Here is a 17,446-nt window from a genome sequence, read left to right as displayed (position 1 = left end):
GGGAAGCCTCCAACAGGGCCATTTTGTGGTACTATTAGGAAGGAACCAGATGGAGGGCTCCTCTCTTCATCTGAGTGCTGCTACAGGGTCCTGGAGACTGTGAACATATACTGCACTTGAGGAAGTATGCTTTTAGCCCTGAAACTGACCCAGTCTTTTGGGCTACCTTTGGATAGAAGATTCTGAAGTTTAAGTCAGAAAATGCAAGATTCCTCCAGGCTAGAATTCTTCCATTCATACACACACCCACAACCCCCCCCACACAAACACACACACACACATCATCATCATCATTATCTATACATACATACATACATACATACACACACACGGTACATGCTCTGAGTACAGAGCCACTCTAGATGTTGTTGGCTGCAGACATGAAACCTAAAATGTATAAGACATGCTCTCTGCCCTCAAGTACCTTCCAATAAAATCAGAACTCCATGATGTACACACATGAAAAACTGGATTTTAAAAAGATTGAATTGGGATCTAAAGCATATCCCATGGAAATATGCAACTAAATTTAAAAACAGGAGAGAATGATAATCAGTTTTATAGACATTCAGAGGTAGGTAGGTTCCTTGAGAGCCAGGGAAGTCTTCCTAAAGAAAATGGGACCTTAAAACACCATAAAAGATAACTGGGCTTTAAAAGTACAGTGAAGGGGTGCCTGGATGGCTCAGTCGTTTAAGTGTCTGCCTTTGGCTCAGGTCATGATCTCAGGGTCCTGGGATTGAGCCCCATGTGCAGCTCCCTGCTCAGCCAGAGAATCTGCTTCTCCCTCTCTTTCTGCTCCTACCCCCACTCGTGCTCTCTCTCTCTCGCTCGCTCACTCACTCTCTCTCAAATAAATAAGTAAAATCTTTTTAAAAAGTAGAAAATATAGAAGTGTGGTGAAGAGATGACAGGTATCAGACTTGTGGTTTCCTGAACAGAAAGAAAAATTCGCAGACAGCAACCAGGCTTAGAAGATGAGAGGACCAAAATCAATGAACAGTATTTGATATGGGCACAGGTGGTGGTGGTGGGCATATGTGTCAAGGAAAGACTAAGAAGCAGAAATTCTTGTGGCATGTTGACAGTGTAGTACAGGGTCCAGTCCAGCTGGAGGAAAGGGTTGAAACTAAGCAGTGTCTGCTAATAGAAGTCTAACATTTTGGGGCGCCTGGGTGGCTCAGTCGTTGGGCGTCTGCCTTCCGCTCAGGTCATGATCCCAGGGTCCTGGGATCGAGCCCCGCATCAAGCCCCACATCGAGCCCCGCATCGGGCTCCCTGCTCGGCGGGAAGCCTGCTTCTCCCTCTCCCACTCCCCCTGCTTGTGTTCCTGCTCTCGCTGTCTCTCTCTCTGTCAAATAAATAAATAAAATCTTTAAAATAAAATAAAATAAAATAAGTCCAACATTTTAAAGTCCTGGCTTTACCCTGGGGAAAATGCATCCGTGTTTGAGACCCCACTTTTGAGGAGCAGTAACTGCAGGATTCTCTCCTGGAATAAAGGCACTCTGCACCCACACTGCCCCTATCACTGCTTCTTCTGATCCTGACCACTCTCTTCCCATGCATCTACCTTCTGCTTACCTTGACCCCTTCTCCAATCCTGGCCCTTCGGTTTTTCCTTTCCTAAGGCATCCATCCAACTCCTTGCTGCATCCTCTAACTTTGCTGCTTCCTTTCTCCTGCTGTCTCATTGTTCCAACATAACTTGGTCTACGGATACATTCTTACGGGCAGCCTCTGGAGCCAGTTCCTCTCAGTAAGCTTTACCAGTGGGCCAATCCCTTCTCTTGGTACTGATTTCCTTCCACTGAGACTTATCTCTGCCTCGGAGAACCCAGTAAACAGGCTGCACAGAAGCCTGGTTGCTTCTACTGTAGCCTCTCTTGGCCTAATAGAAGCCTCTCTCTCAAAAAAAAAAGAAGCCTCTCTCAAGCTATCCCTGAGGCTCAGCACCTGTATGGAGCCAGCAACACCACTGCACATGACATGCCCTGGGGCCTTCTGCCATGGCTCCCACAGTCTACAAATGAATAGGGCCTTGCCATTCCTGTAGCTTCATCATGGCTCCCCCTTTCTGCTCTTCCTCAACTACTGCCCAAACCTTCCCAGCTGCCACCATCTTCAGAAACATTTCAGCTCCAGCTGCCTCAGGAAGCCAGGGCTTGCCTCTCTCTATCCCTGTTCTATGGCTTGACCAGAGATAGTGTTGACCCTGAATCAAGGAATCTTTTTGGGTATCAAAAGGTAGCAGTCTCCATTTTATCAAGTATAACCCCCGTTTACTGGGAATGCTAAACAGGCTCCAGTGGGATAAAACTAGGACAGACTCAAAAAGTGTTGAATATGGCTTGCAATGCAGCAACTCCTTTTCCTAATGTCCCAGGAATGGGGTATGTGTCCACAAATTGCAGCTATAAACTAATAGGTCAGCTGGTATTATTTTCCTGGAATTTGAGATTAACTATCAGAATGAGTCCCATAAATGTCTATAAAATGGGCCAGTTCTAAGCTTTCCCCTCAAAGTCTATTTTTCAACTTCCTGGAAACTTAGAAATCTCCAGGCAAGGAAGAAAGTCCTGACCTCCCAGGAGCTGATTCTAACCCTGATTCCTCAGGGCACAAAGAGATATCAAATGTATCAAAGACACATTCTGAAAGCCTTGTTTCTTCCACTGTGGCCTCAGTGGAAAAAACAAACAAATAAGCAAAACTGGAGGTAGACAGCTGTTGTATTTGTCCAAATGAGGTGTGTCTGGAGCCTGATCTAGAGATGACAGTGGATGGAGAAATTATTACAAGGGAAACTTCAGGACTCCAGGCCTGGCTATACATGGGCTGAGGAAGCAGGGTGGCGCACAGATGACTATGCATTCAAAGTTGCAGCATGGGTACCATACCCAGATGCAGAACTAAGGGCCAGGTTGACTTTCTTCTTCTAGATCATAGTCATTGTCATCCCCACCTCTGGGAAGGGAAGGCAGCTTAGTCCAGGCTTTTGGCCAGAAGCACTGGCTTGGTTCTAAGCTGCTAAGCCCTAAGCCTGGGACTTTCTATGGCCTCATATTGTGGATTTCAGGCTCCTCTGGCAGTAGAGCCCTGGGGAGTTGTTGACTTGTAAATGAAGACAACAGTAATTATAAACCTTTTATAATCGATCTTCCTGGCTGATTAAAAACTTGTGGTCATTTCTAGATGCACATACGAAACCCCCCCCTGCCCGAGACCCCATCCTCTGGATTGCAGCTCTACTTGTAATGTTGGTCATTTTGTGTGGGATGGTGTTGGTGTTCTTTCTAACACTAAGGAAAAGGAAGAAGAAGCAGCCTGGCCCCTCTCATGAATGTGGTGAGTCAGTGCTTGTCCCCTCTGCAGATTGCCATTTTGCAGCTACCTGCGGTCAGGGCCTTCTGGAGCTCATTGGCCGAGCTCAGATTAGCAAAAAGTCAGCAAGTGGTTGGAGGAAAAGGTTTTCCTTCAGGGTTTGGAGCCTGTATAGATGGGACTCAACATTATTCTCAATTTCTAGGAGAGGCAACATTTCTAAACTAAGGTCTACAAATGTACTTCTGATTTCCAGACAAAACTGATAATTCCCTGCTTTAGCTACCTCACTTCATGAAGTTACTGTGAAAATTCAATGAAGTAAAATTGTGAAAATACTTCTAAATGTTAATGACTATGGACCTGGCAGTGTCCAAGCAGAGAAGCTTGGGGGGGTGGAAGGGGAGGATTAGATGACCATAAGATTTACTTTCATTTCTCTAAAAGTCTAGGTTTCTGAGAAAAAAAGTGGGATGAATTGTTCCCCATTGGCTTTTTAAAAGTAATATTAACTTTTATTGATTACCAAGTATTACATACCCATTACCAAATATGCTGAAAAAAAAATATCTATAGTTCCACTAGTAAGAAAGAAATGGTTATACAGACAAGATTTTGGTTTATATCTTCCAGATTTTTCTGGAATCTATGTTATTTTCCATAAGTGGAATAATACTATAAAGACTGCTTTTCACAGTTTAGATAATATCATATGTGCTGTTTTCTAATTTATTTGTACTAAACATAGTAAGAAAATTTTCAGTGTCACTAATTATCATTCTATAGCAACATTTTAAATGGCTGTGAGATATTCCATTTTGTGGATACACCTTAATTTATTTAACCAACTCCACATTCTAGGACAGTTAGGTTGTTCCCATAGTTTTGCTATTGTAAATAGTACTGCACTGAGCAGCCTTCTCATTGACTTTTGTAAAAGTGGTACTGTGCTTAATGGGGGACAAAGGGGTCCTGACTTTATAATAATCTTATGCTCCTTTGTGGTTTAGGCTGCTTTGGGCGAAGTTGCAAGGTAAGGTTGGATTTTATCTCAGTAATAGATAAGTAGTAGTAGTAGTAGTAGAAGTTTGGTTGGTGCTTATAATTAAGGTAACCTTCTTACTCGCTTTGGTAAAAAGCACCAGATGAGTAATGCTTCTGATCAGCATCTTATTTAAGATTTCAGTGTACTGATTTTAAGATCCACTAGAAAATAGATGGATGACATTAGCAGTCACTCATTTCATCCTGCTATACTTTACAAGCAAGAAATTGGGGAGTTGATTATCCATTTTCAAGAAATGAATACAAAGCTTATGGTAGAGTCATATTCAAACTGCCAAAACATGGGGTGTGCTGATATCATAATAGATTTCTATGCTATAAAAGTGTAAAATGCAGAGCACAGGGCCAGATGTACAGATATATTGTACTTATTGAAGCTTTGACTTTTCAAGGTGAGAATTATGAACTGTTTCTTTCAATCTCATTGCCATTTAGAATTAGCTAACTATGCAGAAGCACCTTCAGCTTGGAAATAAGCTGTTTCCTAATTTGCTTTCCATTCGAATGATTAGTTTACAAATGAAACAAAGAATAAGGGGTGGAGAAAAAGAGAGGAAGAATGTTTCTTCCCCCAAGAGGCAATCAGAAAAATTCAGGAGACAAGAGAGTTAAAGAAGATGTGTGTGTACACATGAAAGAAGCTGAAAAGGGGTTCAAGAAGCTTGTGTATGCATAGGAAATGGTCAAATTAGGCTATGAGTGGTAAAAGGCAAACTATAACAAGAGACTATAACATAAGACCTCCTCCCCACAAGAATGTGATAAAGAGTATTGCTAGGAAAGTTCGGTCAGATGGTCACCTGTGCTAATGAGTTTGGTCAAAGAGAAGAGTCTTGGGGCGCCTGGGTGGCTCAGTCGTTAAGCGTCTGCCTTCGGCTTGGTCTGCCAGGGTCCTGGGATCGAGCCCCGCATCGGGCTCCCTGCTCCGCGGGAAGCCTGCTTCTCCCTCTCCCGCTCCCCCTGCTTGTGTTCCCTCTCTCGCTGTGTCTCTCTCTGTCAAATAAATAAATAAAATCTTTAAAAAAAAAAAAAAGAAGAGTCTTAATATCATTGGAGGAGAAGATGTACCAAGTAACCATGCCATGTAGATATGTTTGTAAATTTGGGTTCTGTAATTCAGCAATGTCTGCACTTGCTTTGTGGATACTTCTGGCATTTTCTGTATGATAGACTGCATAATGCCCCCAACAAGATGTCCACCTCCTATTCACAGAACCTATTATATGTTATCTCACATGGCAAAAGGGACTTTGCATATGTGCTTAAGGTACTGACTTTAAGATGATGAGATTATCCTGGATTACCCAGGTGAACCCCATCTAATCACATGAGTCAGAGCACCTTTCCCAGGCTGGGTTAGAGAGATGAGATGGAAGGAGAGATCCACATCTTTTTCTTTTTTTAAAGATTTTATTTATTCATTTATTTGAGAGAGTGAGAGAGAGAGAGCACATGAGGGGGGAAAGGTCAGAGGGAGAAGCAGACTCCCTGCTGAGCAGGGAGCCCGATGTGGCACTTGATCCCGGGACTCCAGGATCATCACCTGAGCCGAAGGCAGTCGCTTAACCAACTGAGCCACCCAGGCACCCGGAAGATCCACATCTTGAGACAGACTTAACCCACCATTGTTAGCTTTGAAGATGGAGGAAGGGGCCATGAGACAAAGAATGTGGGTGACCTCCAGAATCTGCAACTGGCCCTCAACTGAGAGCCAGCAAGGAAATGGGGATCTCAGTCATACAACCACAAGGAACTAAATTCTGCTAAAACACAGACATGGAAGCAGTCATGATCCATCCACAGAGACACAAGCTTACTGATAACAAGTAGGAATTTCTCCAGAAATGGGGCTTCCCCCCAATCCAATATTAATCCGTTCCTCAGACGAGGCAGCCCTCAAACTAACTCGGCATCAAAAGTCCTTTCCAGTATTTGTTTGGTAATTACAGTTTTTCAGTGCCCCAACCATCCGCATTTACTCTGTTCAGGCTATTAAATGAATAAAAGGGAAATGCCACCATTATTCTAGCTGGTTTCTAATCTCTCTTCTCTTTTTTGATTTGTCAAATAGGACAGATTAGATATGAACAATTGTAACCTTGAATTACAGTCTTTTCCCAGTCAGAAGTTACCCTATCAACTTACCCATCGGGAAGAGAGACTAAAATAGCTCCTCCTGAAGTTTTACTTCCTCGTTTGGGTCTTGTGTGACTGAAATCTGTATGTAATAGAGTCCTACCAACCAACAGTTTTTACACTTTGCTGCCCTCTACAAACCTGGAAGAGTCTCTGCTCTTTCAGGAATGATTTCTTAAAGGGCAAGTGTCTTTTCTGAAATAAATAATTTTAACCACTATTTAGACAGAAACCTTCACAGGACTTAAAAACTGTAAGTTGATGATATCATCACATCTGGCCTTCAAAATGCTAAATTTGTAATCAAATCCACAAGTTTAGAATCTGCTTTTTTATTGTCTACTTTCATTTTAAAACAGAAACTTTGGTTTTGAAATGGTGATGATTTTGTCATGGGTATGAAAGGACAATATAAATATTCTATGTTGGTCTACAGACATCTGAAATACTATATTAAGTTATAAGTAAGCATTTTTTTTTGCACTGAACTTTTTTTCTTATTTTATTATGTTATGTTAATCACCATACATTACATCATTAGTTTTTGATGTAGTGTTCCATGATTCATTGTTTGCATATAACACCCAGTGCTCCATTCAATACGTGCCCTCTTTAATACCCATCACCAGGCTTACCCATCCCCCCAGGCCCCTCCCCTTTAGAACCCTCAGTTTGTTTCTCAGAGTCCATAGTCTCTCATGGTTCGTCTCCCCCTCCGATTTTCCCCCCTTCATTTTTCCCTTCCTACTATCTTCTTCTTTTTTTAAACATATAATGTATGATTCGTTTCAGAGGTACAGGTCTGTGATTCAGCAGTCTTACACAATTCACAGCACTCACCATAGCACATACCCTCCCCAATGTCTATCACCCAGCCACCCCATCCCTCCCACCCACCCCCCACTCCAGCAACCCTCAGTTTGTTTCCTGAGATTAAGAATTCCTCATATCAGTGAGGTCATATGATACATGTCTTTCTCTGATTGACTTATTTCGCTCAGCATAACACCTTCCAGTTCCACCCACATCGTTGCAAATGGCAAGATTTCATTCCTTTTGATGGCTGCATAATATCCCATTGTATATATATACCACACCTTCTTTATCCATTCATCTGTCGATGGACATCTTGACTCTTTCTATAGTTTGGCTATTGTGGACATTGCTGCTATAAACATCGGGGTGCACATACCCCTTGGGATCACTACATTTCTATCTTTGGGGTAAATACCCAGTAGTGCAATTGCTGGGTCATAGGGTAGCTCTATTTTCAACTTTTTGAGGACACTCCATACTGTTTTCCAGAGTAGCTGCACCAGCTTGCATTCCCACCAACAGTGTACGAGGGTTCCCCTTTCTCCACATCCCCGCCAACATCTGTCGTTTCCTGATAAGCATTCTTTAAGAACAACTTTGAAAAAAAATAGAACTTAACCAGATTTTAAAGTATCTAGAAGCTGAGTCAAATAAGAAATAGTTCAAGTAACTGAGAATGCATAGCCAGAAAAGAAGTCTTGGGGAGAAGAAAAAGTGTTCTCTTCAAATATCCAAACAGCTGTCACAGGGCACAAAGATCTTACTTAACTGTGGCTCCAGCGGGCATCTCAATGCATGAATGTTATGAGAAGATGTAAAGACATAAGACTGAGTTTTCCAACAGCTAAGGCTCTTTTAAAATTATGTAGAAAACAAAAACTTCTTCCTCCCATGAAGGATTAACTACTATAGGAATGTCCTTCCTACTGTAAACAACTAGAAATCAGACAAAATATGAAACAACTGTTTTCAGACATTGGACAATAAGCTGTAGAAAACTGTAGCCCCTGAAAGAAGGAAAAAGATGAGGTGAGCCCTATCATTGCCCCCAAGTTACTGCCTGAAGTCAGTTTCCAGGCTGCTCTAAAAGTAGGGGGAGCCCTGATACCAAAACTGGAAAAAGACATTACAAGAAAAGAACACGATACATATATCTTGTGAAAATAGATGGCAAATTCCTTAACAAAATTACCAACTAAAATCTAGCAATCTGTTAAAAGTATGATACATCACGATCAAGTGGGGTTTATTCCAGGAATATTAGCTAGGTTCAATATACAAAACTCAAGAATAAAATTCACCATACTGGCAAACCAAAAAGAAAAAACATGTAATCATGTCAGTGGATACAAAAAAAGCATTTGGCAAAATTAACATCCATTCATGATTTTAAAAAAGAAAGAAAAACTCTCATAAAAGTAGGAATATAGAGGAATTTCCTCAATCTGACAAAGGACATATACCAAAATCCTTCAGTTAGCATCATATTTAATGATAAAAGACTGACTGCTTTCCCCGTAAGATCAGGAATGAACTCTCACTACATTTCTTCAACATTGTACTGGAGGTCCTAGCCAGTGCAACAGTCTAGGAAAAAAATAAAAGGCATACATATTGGAAGGGAAGAAGTAAAACTTTTTTTTTTCTACAGATAACATGACCATGTTTGTAGAAAAGCCTAAGGCATCCATAAAAAACTATTAGAACTAATTGTGTGGGCTCCTGGGTGGTTCAGTCGGTTGAGTGCTTGCCTTTGGCTCAGGTCATGATCCCAGGGTCCTAGGATTGAGTCCCACATCAGGCTCTCTGCTCAGCGGGGAGACTGCTTCTCCCTCTGCCTCTGCCTGCCACTCCCCCTGCTTGTGCTCTCTCTCTCTGTCATATAAATAAATTTTTAAAATCTTAAAAAAAAAGAACTAATTGCATGTAGCTAAGTCTCCAGGTACAAGGTCAATACACAAAATCAAAATCAGTTATATTTCATGAAAAAATTGCCATTCTTTCCTTGAAAGAATGGGATTAAAACAATAAAAACACAGATCCCAGTATATAAAAGCAACACATTTACAAAAGAAATTTGCATATCTTAAGTAAATGGCTAGGAAAGTCAAAAATATATTCAGCCCTTTGAATTTCCCTCCCTTCCCCTATGGTCCTCCGTGCTATTGCTTATGTTCCATATATGAGTGAAACCATATGATAATTGTACTATACAGTGGCTAACTGAACATAATAAAAAAATAAATATATATATTCAGACTCCTTCCTAATAAAATAGTTGCAAATTAAAAAAAAACAAAATCAGTTATATTTCTATATAATCACAACAAACAATTTGGACACTGAAAAAATTTTAAATACCATTTACAGTAGCATCAAATAATATTAAAAGCTTGGAAGTAAGTTTTTAAAAACAAGTAAAAGACCTACACACTAAAAACTAAAAGACATCACTATTGACAGAAATTAAAGTAGGCCTAAATAAATGGAGAACTATAACATGTTCATGGATCTGAGGAGTACATATTAAGATATCAATTCAGCCCAGGGGCACCTGGATGGCTCAGTGCCTTCAGCTCAAGTCATGATCTCAGGGTCCTGGGATCCAGCCCGGAGTCTGGCTCTCAGGGTCCCTGCTCAGTGGGAGTTGCTTCTCCCTCTCCCCCTGCCCCTCCCCCCTGCTTCTTCTTCTCTCTCTCTCTTTCTCTCAAACAAATAAATAAAATCTTTTAAAAAATTATATCAATTCAGCCCAAACTGATCTATGGATTCAGTGAGATACCAATCAAAATCCTGGCAGGCTCTTCATTGTAAATAAAAAGCTAATTCTAAAAGTTCTATGGAAATGCAAAAGACATACAACTGCCAAACAATTCTGAAAAACAAGATCAAACACAGACAACTTATACTATCTTATTTCAAGTTTTACTACATAGCTATAGTAATCAAGACAGTGTGATATTGGTGAAAGCACAGACATACCAACCAATGGAACAAGATGGATAATCAAAAAGTAAACTCACATGGTCAACTGATTTGGACAGAGGAGCCAAGGCAATTCCATGCAGAACAAGATAGTCTTTTTGACAATGGTTTTGGGACAATTAGATATCCACATGGAAAAATATGAACCTCAACACACAAAAAATAACTTGAAATGGACAATAGACCTAAAAACAAGAGCTAAAATTAAAAGACTTAAAAAAATTGGAGAAATCTTTATGATCTTAGGTTAAGCAGATCTTAGACAGGACACAGTAAGCACAAAGCATAGCATAAAAAGTAAAAATTGATAAACTGAACTTCATCAAAATTAAAAACTTTTGCCCTTTGACTTTGTTAAGAAAATTAGAAGTCAAGCCAGCCACAGACTAGGAGAAAATGTTTGCAAAATATATATCTCAAAAGGACTTATATCCATAATATATAATTATATATTACTACCCAGTACAGAAGACAATCCATTTAACAAAAGGCTGGGAGCAAAAGATTTGAACACATACTTCATAGAAGAAAATACACAAATGGTCAATAAGCACCATCCCACAGTCACAACACCATTAGTCATTAGGGAAATACAAGTTAAAGCTATAATGAGATACCACTACACACCCACTAACATGACTAAAATTAAAGGACTGGTAAATATCAAGTGCTGGAGAGGATGTGACACAATTGAAACTCTCATGTACTGCTGCACAACCCAGCAATCTTAGATATTTTCCCATGAGAGATAAAAACATATGTCCTCACAAAAACACACACAAAAGTTCATAGCAGCTTTCTTCATAATACTTAAAGTCTGGCATCCTAAATTTTCCTCGGTTGATGAATGGATAAACAAATGGTGGTACATTCATACAAGGAAATACTGCTGAGCTATAGAAAAGAATAGACTACTAGTAACATGCAACAACATGGATGAATTTCAAAAGCAGTATGCTACCTCCATACTGTTTTCAAGAATGGCTGTACTAGCTTGCATTCCCACCAACAGTATAAGAGGGTTCCCCTTTCTCTGCTTCCTTGTCAACATCTGTTGTTTCCTTGTTGTTAATTTGAGCCATTCTGACTGGTGTGAGGTGGTATCTCATTGTGGTTTTGATTTGTATTTTCCTGATGATGAGTGATGTTGAGCATTTTTTCAAGTGTCTGTTGGCCATTTGTATGTCTTCTTTGGAGAAATGTCTGTTCATGTCTTCTGCCCATTTCATGACTGGATTATTTGTCTTTTGGGTGTTGAGTTTGATAAGTTAAAATAGATCTTGTATACTAGCCCTTTGGAGATACCCAGCCTAGAAGAGGACAATCAATCAAAATGATTTTTCTTTGTAAATATTAAATCCAGAATTACATTAGGATATCAAATATCAAACATAAAATTAATAACTAAATTTTCCCTGAAGAATATAACAGGAGATGGTGCATTTTCTGAGCATTTCGTCTAAATTTGTAATATAGTTGTATCTTGTTTTGTGTTACCAATAGGTTTTAAACTTGTATATATCAGAAACATTTAGAATTTTCTAAAACACTTCATTAAAGTATCTCTATGGTGAAAAAAAAAAGCAGTATGCTAGGAGAAAGACACTAGGCACAAAAAGACCAAAGACCACATATTTATGATCATTTAGAATTTAAAATTCTCAAAAATGCAAAACTATTGTGACATTAACCAGATCAGTAGTTATCAGGGGGTGGGGTAAGGGAAAGATACTGACTGAGAGGGGGCAGGAGGGAACTTTTGGGGCTTATATAAATGTTCTATATCTTGGTGATGGTGGTAGTTACATGAGTGTATACATTTGCTAAACTCACCAAAATCTGTACAGAAAATTATTGGATTTTATTGTGTATTAATTATACCTCAATAAAGCTGATTATTTTTAAACACACAAACACACGTGCACACACCTGAGAACTGCCAATGATAGGAAGTGTTCAAAACCATCAAGGGTGTTGTTTCACTCCCTGAAGTCCTACATGGAGACCCAGGTTAACAACCCCTGCTACAAGTGCCCAAAAGCACTATCACAACAGTCAACTGAAAGGAATTTAAACCCCAAGTTGCAACAGTGCTAAGCCCATTGCAACAGCAACTCAGGCTTTGGGAGGTCTAGCTAGTTAGAGATTTCCCACTTGGGCCCATCCATGCCACACTGGTATGTACCAGCAGACTCATCCATTTAGGCATCAACATCTCCAAGGTTTCCTTTTCTTCCTCCTTCTAAACCTTACTTTCAGAAAAGGATTGAAAACTTTTCCAATCACTAAATGATTGCTAAAACTAAGTTTGTTACCCCTCCCAGCAGTATTTTTATTTTAGTAAAGAATAGAGCTTTAAGTGAAAAACCTATTTCCAACATTAGAACTTAAGGCACAGTGAATAAAGGAAGGCATTTGCTTTTTGGATGCAAAAAAAACTCCTCAGTTGCATCAAGTAAGCATCTATTTAAAAGGACACAGTGATTTCTCTCTGAGTCCTAGGACTTTGGATTCTCTTCAAACTTTCCCTCTTTTACTATCTGCAGGCAATACATTTTCTGAAGTTGTTTTGGTCTCTTTCAGAAACCAACAAAGTAGAGAGAAAAGAGAGTGAACAGACCAAGAAAAGGTGAGTCCTGACCTTCCAACATTGCTGAAAGAGGTACCATCTCCAGCGGATTTATAACTTCACCATCAGTTAAGTCTGAGGCATGCTGAGACCTCAGCAAACATGAACTAATGGAGAGGAAAAGGAAAGTTAGTATCTGGAAGGAAATATTCTAGATATAAATGGATGGCAGGATGTTCAATGCACAATGCTCAAGGGGCACGGCAAGCTGAGTCAAGTTAAAGTAGAAAATTAATACCAAAAGGCTCTGTGTCATGTGCATGAGCTTTATATTATTCACCATGGTAACCCCAGTACCTATCATGGTGCCTGGACTAGTGGGAATCCTACATGTGTGGAATGAATAAATAAATAAGTGAGGAGTGATAACATGTTCCCTTTAGCGTCAGTGTCTTTGCACCTGCTGTGTCCTCTGCTTGGAATGTTCTTCTGCCACTTCTTTACCTCATTCTTCAGATCTTGGTTCAAGCTGCACTTCTACAAAAAACCAACCCTTTCTTAGAGTATGTTAGTCTGTTATTGTGTCATATGGATCCCTATGCTTTTTCTTCATAACACCAGGTAATACTTACATTTTTGTGTAATTTCGTTATTAAACTATGAACTATACCAAACTTTATAGAGAGTAGAGATCATATCAGTTAAGCTTATCTTTGTATTGCCAGCACCTAACACAGTGCCTGGCATATAGTAGGTGCTCAATAAAGTTTTTTTCTATTGTGAAATTGTAGCAGCAGATATTTTTTAATTCATAGAAAATAGCCTTTTTATAATACTAACAATTTTCTGTAGTTATAATTTAATGGCATCTACTGGCTTACAGATAATAGGACTTATTCATAAAATTTACACTGTCGTGGTTTGATAAATATATAACATGTTGGAAAAGAGTTTCATGGAAACGTAAATGCTATTCATCAGGGTTTAGCTTCTCTTACATTTGCTTTCAGCTGAGCAATATTATAATTTGTTTGATTTTTATTTATTTTTCATTTATTTGCTTACTTTCCAGATTCTTTACCTAATCAAATCAAATCCAAATAAGCAACCCTAAATATGGCCCAGGGGAAATGTGTATATCCTTTTCTTTATATTCTCTTTTGTCCACATACTAGGGGCTATAGAAGACAAAATTTGGTGAGGTGCTTTGTTAAGAGTTCAAGTTTTCAGTTGTTTTTAAATTCAGTTTATTCAAACTAAAAACAAAAAAATTTCACCCATTCTCCCACCCCTCACCCCCCACTTCTGGCAACCACCAATCTCCTCTCTGTGTCTATGAGGTGGGTTTTTTATTATTTATTTTTAGATTCCACATATAAGAGAGATCATACGGTGTTTGTCTCTGTCTGACTTACTTCCCTTATCATAATGCTCTCAAGGTCCTTCCATGATGTCACAAATGGCAAAATCTCATTCATTTTTATGGCTGAATCATATTCCATTATATGTATATACCACAATTTCTTTATCCATTCATCTATCAATGGACACTTAGGTTGTTTCCATACCTTGGTTATTGTAATAAATATTTGTTGATCTGTCTCTCATTCTCTCTCTCTCAAATACACAAATAAAATATTTAAAAAAAATTAAAAAAAAAAAAGGGGGCGCCTGGGTGGCTCAGTTGGTTAAGCGACTGCCTTTGGCTCAGGTCATGATCCTGGGGTCCTGGGATCGAGTCCCGCATCGGGCTCCCTGCTCAGCAGGGGGTCTGCTTCTCCCTCTGCCCTCTTCCCTCTCGTGCTCTCTGTCTCTCATTCTCTCTCTCTCAAATAAATAAATAAAATATTAAAAAAAAAATTTTTTTATAAAAAAAAAAAAAGAATGAATGTATGCATGAAGGAATACATAAAGATTCCTGGTGATCAGTTGTTTCACAACATGATGAAATCAGATTATCTGTATCTCCATCTTCCCCGAGGAACAGGGCTCTCAAGAATATCAGGGCTCTGGCCACACAGTCATAGGGTCAGGCAATCCTAAGTCAAAAGCCTGGTCACAAAGATACTGTCATAAGCCAGGGTCAACAGACCCAGAGTGCTCAGCATCTACCCAAATACGCACGCTGCTGTGAGTCTAGGAATCCTGGATGGTAAGCGCAGGTACTGAGATCTTGCCTGCCCTCTTAGACTCAGTTCAGGTATGGTCCTGCAGGGAGAAGGCAGCAAGTAATCAACATATGGCAGGGGCAGGTCCAGTCAAAAAGAAAGGGTAGTTAATTGAAGGAGGCATGAACAGCACATCTCCACCTATCTCTTCAACAGTTTGTTTCTCCTTATTGCTATTTCAGTGGCTCCCTGTATTCTGCCCTATCACTGAAATCTAGAAAAAGAAAGTGGCTCTATTGCAAAACCTCACCCAATTCCTTTTCTGTTGTTGTTTTTCCAGAGTACAATACCATGTACCTGAAAGATCTGATGAAGCTCGGTGTGTTAACATTTCGAAGACAACTTCAGGCGACAAAAGTACTACACATTTTTAATTAAAGAGTAAAATCCATATGACCATCATTGTTTATATGCCTTTGCTTTCAAATTTTGGCTTACATTTTTTCTTGTCCATTAATATTATTACTACCATTAATAATAGCAGGGGCTCCAGGACTCCTTGCAAGTGAGATGCCCTCCCTATAATGCCAGTTCTGCTCCCTATGCCAGGAGCAGATTTTAACTGCTTCTTTTCATTTGGGAGCGCACGTGTAGGCCAAGCTCACCTGACTGGTTCCTGGCTCAGGACTGCTGTTTAAGACTAACACCTCCTGTTTCAGATTCAGCCTTCTTTTCTTAATTCTATAAATTGTGTTTTATGTAGAACTCCCAATTACTGGAATAATGGCTTTTATCTATGCTTAGTTCTAAAACAGTGCCTCATTCCATCTTGTGTATTTGTGACTACCTCTTCAGTCTGGGTGGGAGTTATGTATGTTATGGCTTTATAGTGCTGTTATTAATATTTTGAAACATAAAGAGATGTGTACTATAATAATGTAATTACTACGTCCTGAGAAAATTTACCCACTTCTCTGTGAGGGTCAGTAGGAAAATGGTGGGTTGGTGCGCTGACAACAAAGAGCAGACCGACTCAAAATTTGGAAAATTAGGAATGATGGAGATAGAACCAGCTCTGAATCCTGGAGCCACTTCTATCTGGGCTGCTGCTAATCTGAGGAGGATCCACCTGCCCAACAAGCTATTGATAAGCCTTAGCAGAGAGCACTGTGTAAAGCCGGAAAGCACTATGCACTGTGAACCCTACTTCTCTTCTTGAAATAAGTGACTGAGATGATGGCCCAGGGCAATTGTTCAAGAGCCAATAAGAGAGATCACAATACTCAAAAGAGAGAAAGAAAAAAAAGGGAAAGCTCTTAACCGACAGAGATGCACATGAATGTCCTATCTGTCCAGCCCTCTAGCAAGCAAAAGGTGAACAGACTGTCCAAAAGAACTTCAGACAGACAGCACCTTCCTTGGTGGTTGGTGAGACGTCTGGATAATACTCAAGTTATCGTGATGCTCCATCTGGCTGGAGGCAGAGCTGGGAGGGAGCGCTATCATCTTGATAATGGGATAAACGGAAGGAGGCTTAGGACTCTTTCAATCATGGCTGAGAAAGAAGGAGCTAGAGTGGAATTAGGAGGACCAAGATGCAAACCATCCAGAGGCCAACATGGTTGGCAGGTGTCCTAGGAAGGGATCAGCTGGTTCAGAGCAGGGCTCGCAAATTTGTGTCTGATACTGTCTATGTCATTCTCAACGATGGGAAAACTGGATGCACAAGAGGACTATGCTAGCCCAGTAGAAATGAGTTAGGTGACCCTGGCTCTAAGGCAGCATCACTAATGGACAGAGCAGCCTCAGTCCAAACCGAGACAGAACTTTGGGAGGCCCAATGCACAGAAATATTTCTTCTTATTCTACATAAAGGAACCTAGAAGATTGTAGACAGCTGTGCTAGCCATGCTTGCCTTGTAATATTACCATTTGTGTGTTGTGCCCTGCCTCTGCCTTCATTAGGCTGAGGTATCTTGTTGGTTCCTAACATGTTTTATACAGTGAGCTCTTAATAAATTTTTCTTAAATTGATTTAAAAGTCTCCATTTTCTGCTTTACTTCAACAGTACTACTCAACTCTCGTAGCCCGACATTACTTCCTCTGTCCTCCTAATGTATTTCCTCCCTCTTAATGTCTCCATGGAAGCCTCATTCTCCAGTCACCTTGGCTAGAGTCCTCTGACTCATCCTAAACCCTCTCCTCTTCCCTTTTCTCTTAGCCATTATATAAGAAAGGGGGGCTTATATAATTCTAAATGTTTATCTCAGTTATGAGACATAAAAATATCAAGCAAAGGAGGTCCTTTCTGAGGACAACTGGGAAATTTGGAGTTAGGAAAACGATACTTGCTTTTCAGTTTGTAACTTTTTATATTCTGTAATTTTAAATTATGTGCTCATATGTACATTAAACAAAAACTTAATGTAAAATATTCCTTAA

At 39.8% G+C, this 17,446-nt stretch overlaps 1 protein-coding gene across 2 annotated transcripts in view; it reads left to right on the top strand.

Annotated features, from left to right (window-relative positions):
- The window catches only part of CD86 (CD86 molecule), a 68,014-nt gene extending 50,977 nt beyond the window's left edge, over positions 1-17,037 (top strand). The window contains exons 5-7 of one of the 2 annotated variants that reach the window (XM_035000047.1): positions 3,196-3,348; positions 12,910-12,955; positions 15,344-17,037. In XM_035000047.1, coding sequence (XP_034855938.1) covers positions 3,196-3,348; positions 12,910-12,955; positions 15,344-15,437 — 293 coding nt within the window. In that variant the 3' untranslated portion in view covers positions 15,438-17,037. The remainder of the gene's footprint in view (positions 1-3,195; positions 3,349-12,909; positions 12,956-15,343) is intronic. The other variant, XM_035000048.1, reaches the window with a different exon arrangement.
- Positions 17,038-17,446: the final 409 nt, after the last annotated feature.

The sequence above is a fragment of the Mirounga leonina genome, unplaced genomic scaffold (assembly GCF_011800145.1).
Source record: "Mirounga leonina isolate KUSES-001 unplaced genomic scaffold, KU_Mleo_1.0 Mir_115, whole genome shotgun sequence".
Lineage (NCBI taxonomy): Eukaryota > Metazoa > Chordata > Mammalia > Carnivora > Phocidae > Mirounga > Mirounga leonina.
Note: the sequence above shows the minus strand (reverse complement) of the source record. Positions and strands in the feature narration are given on the sequence as shown.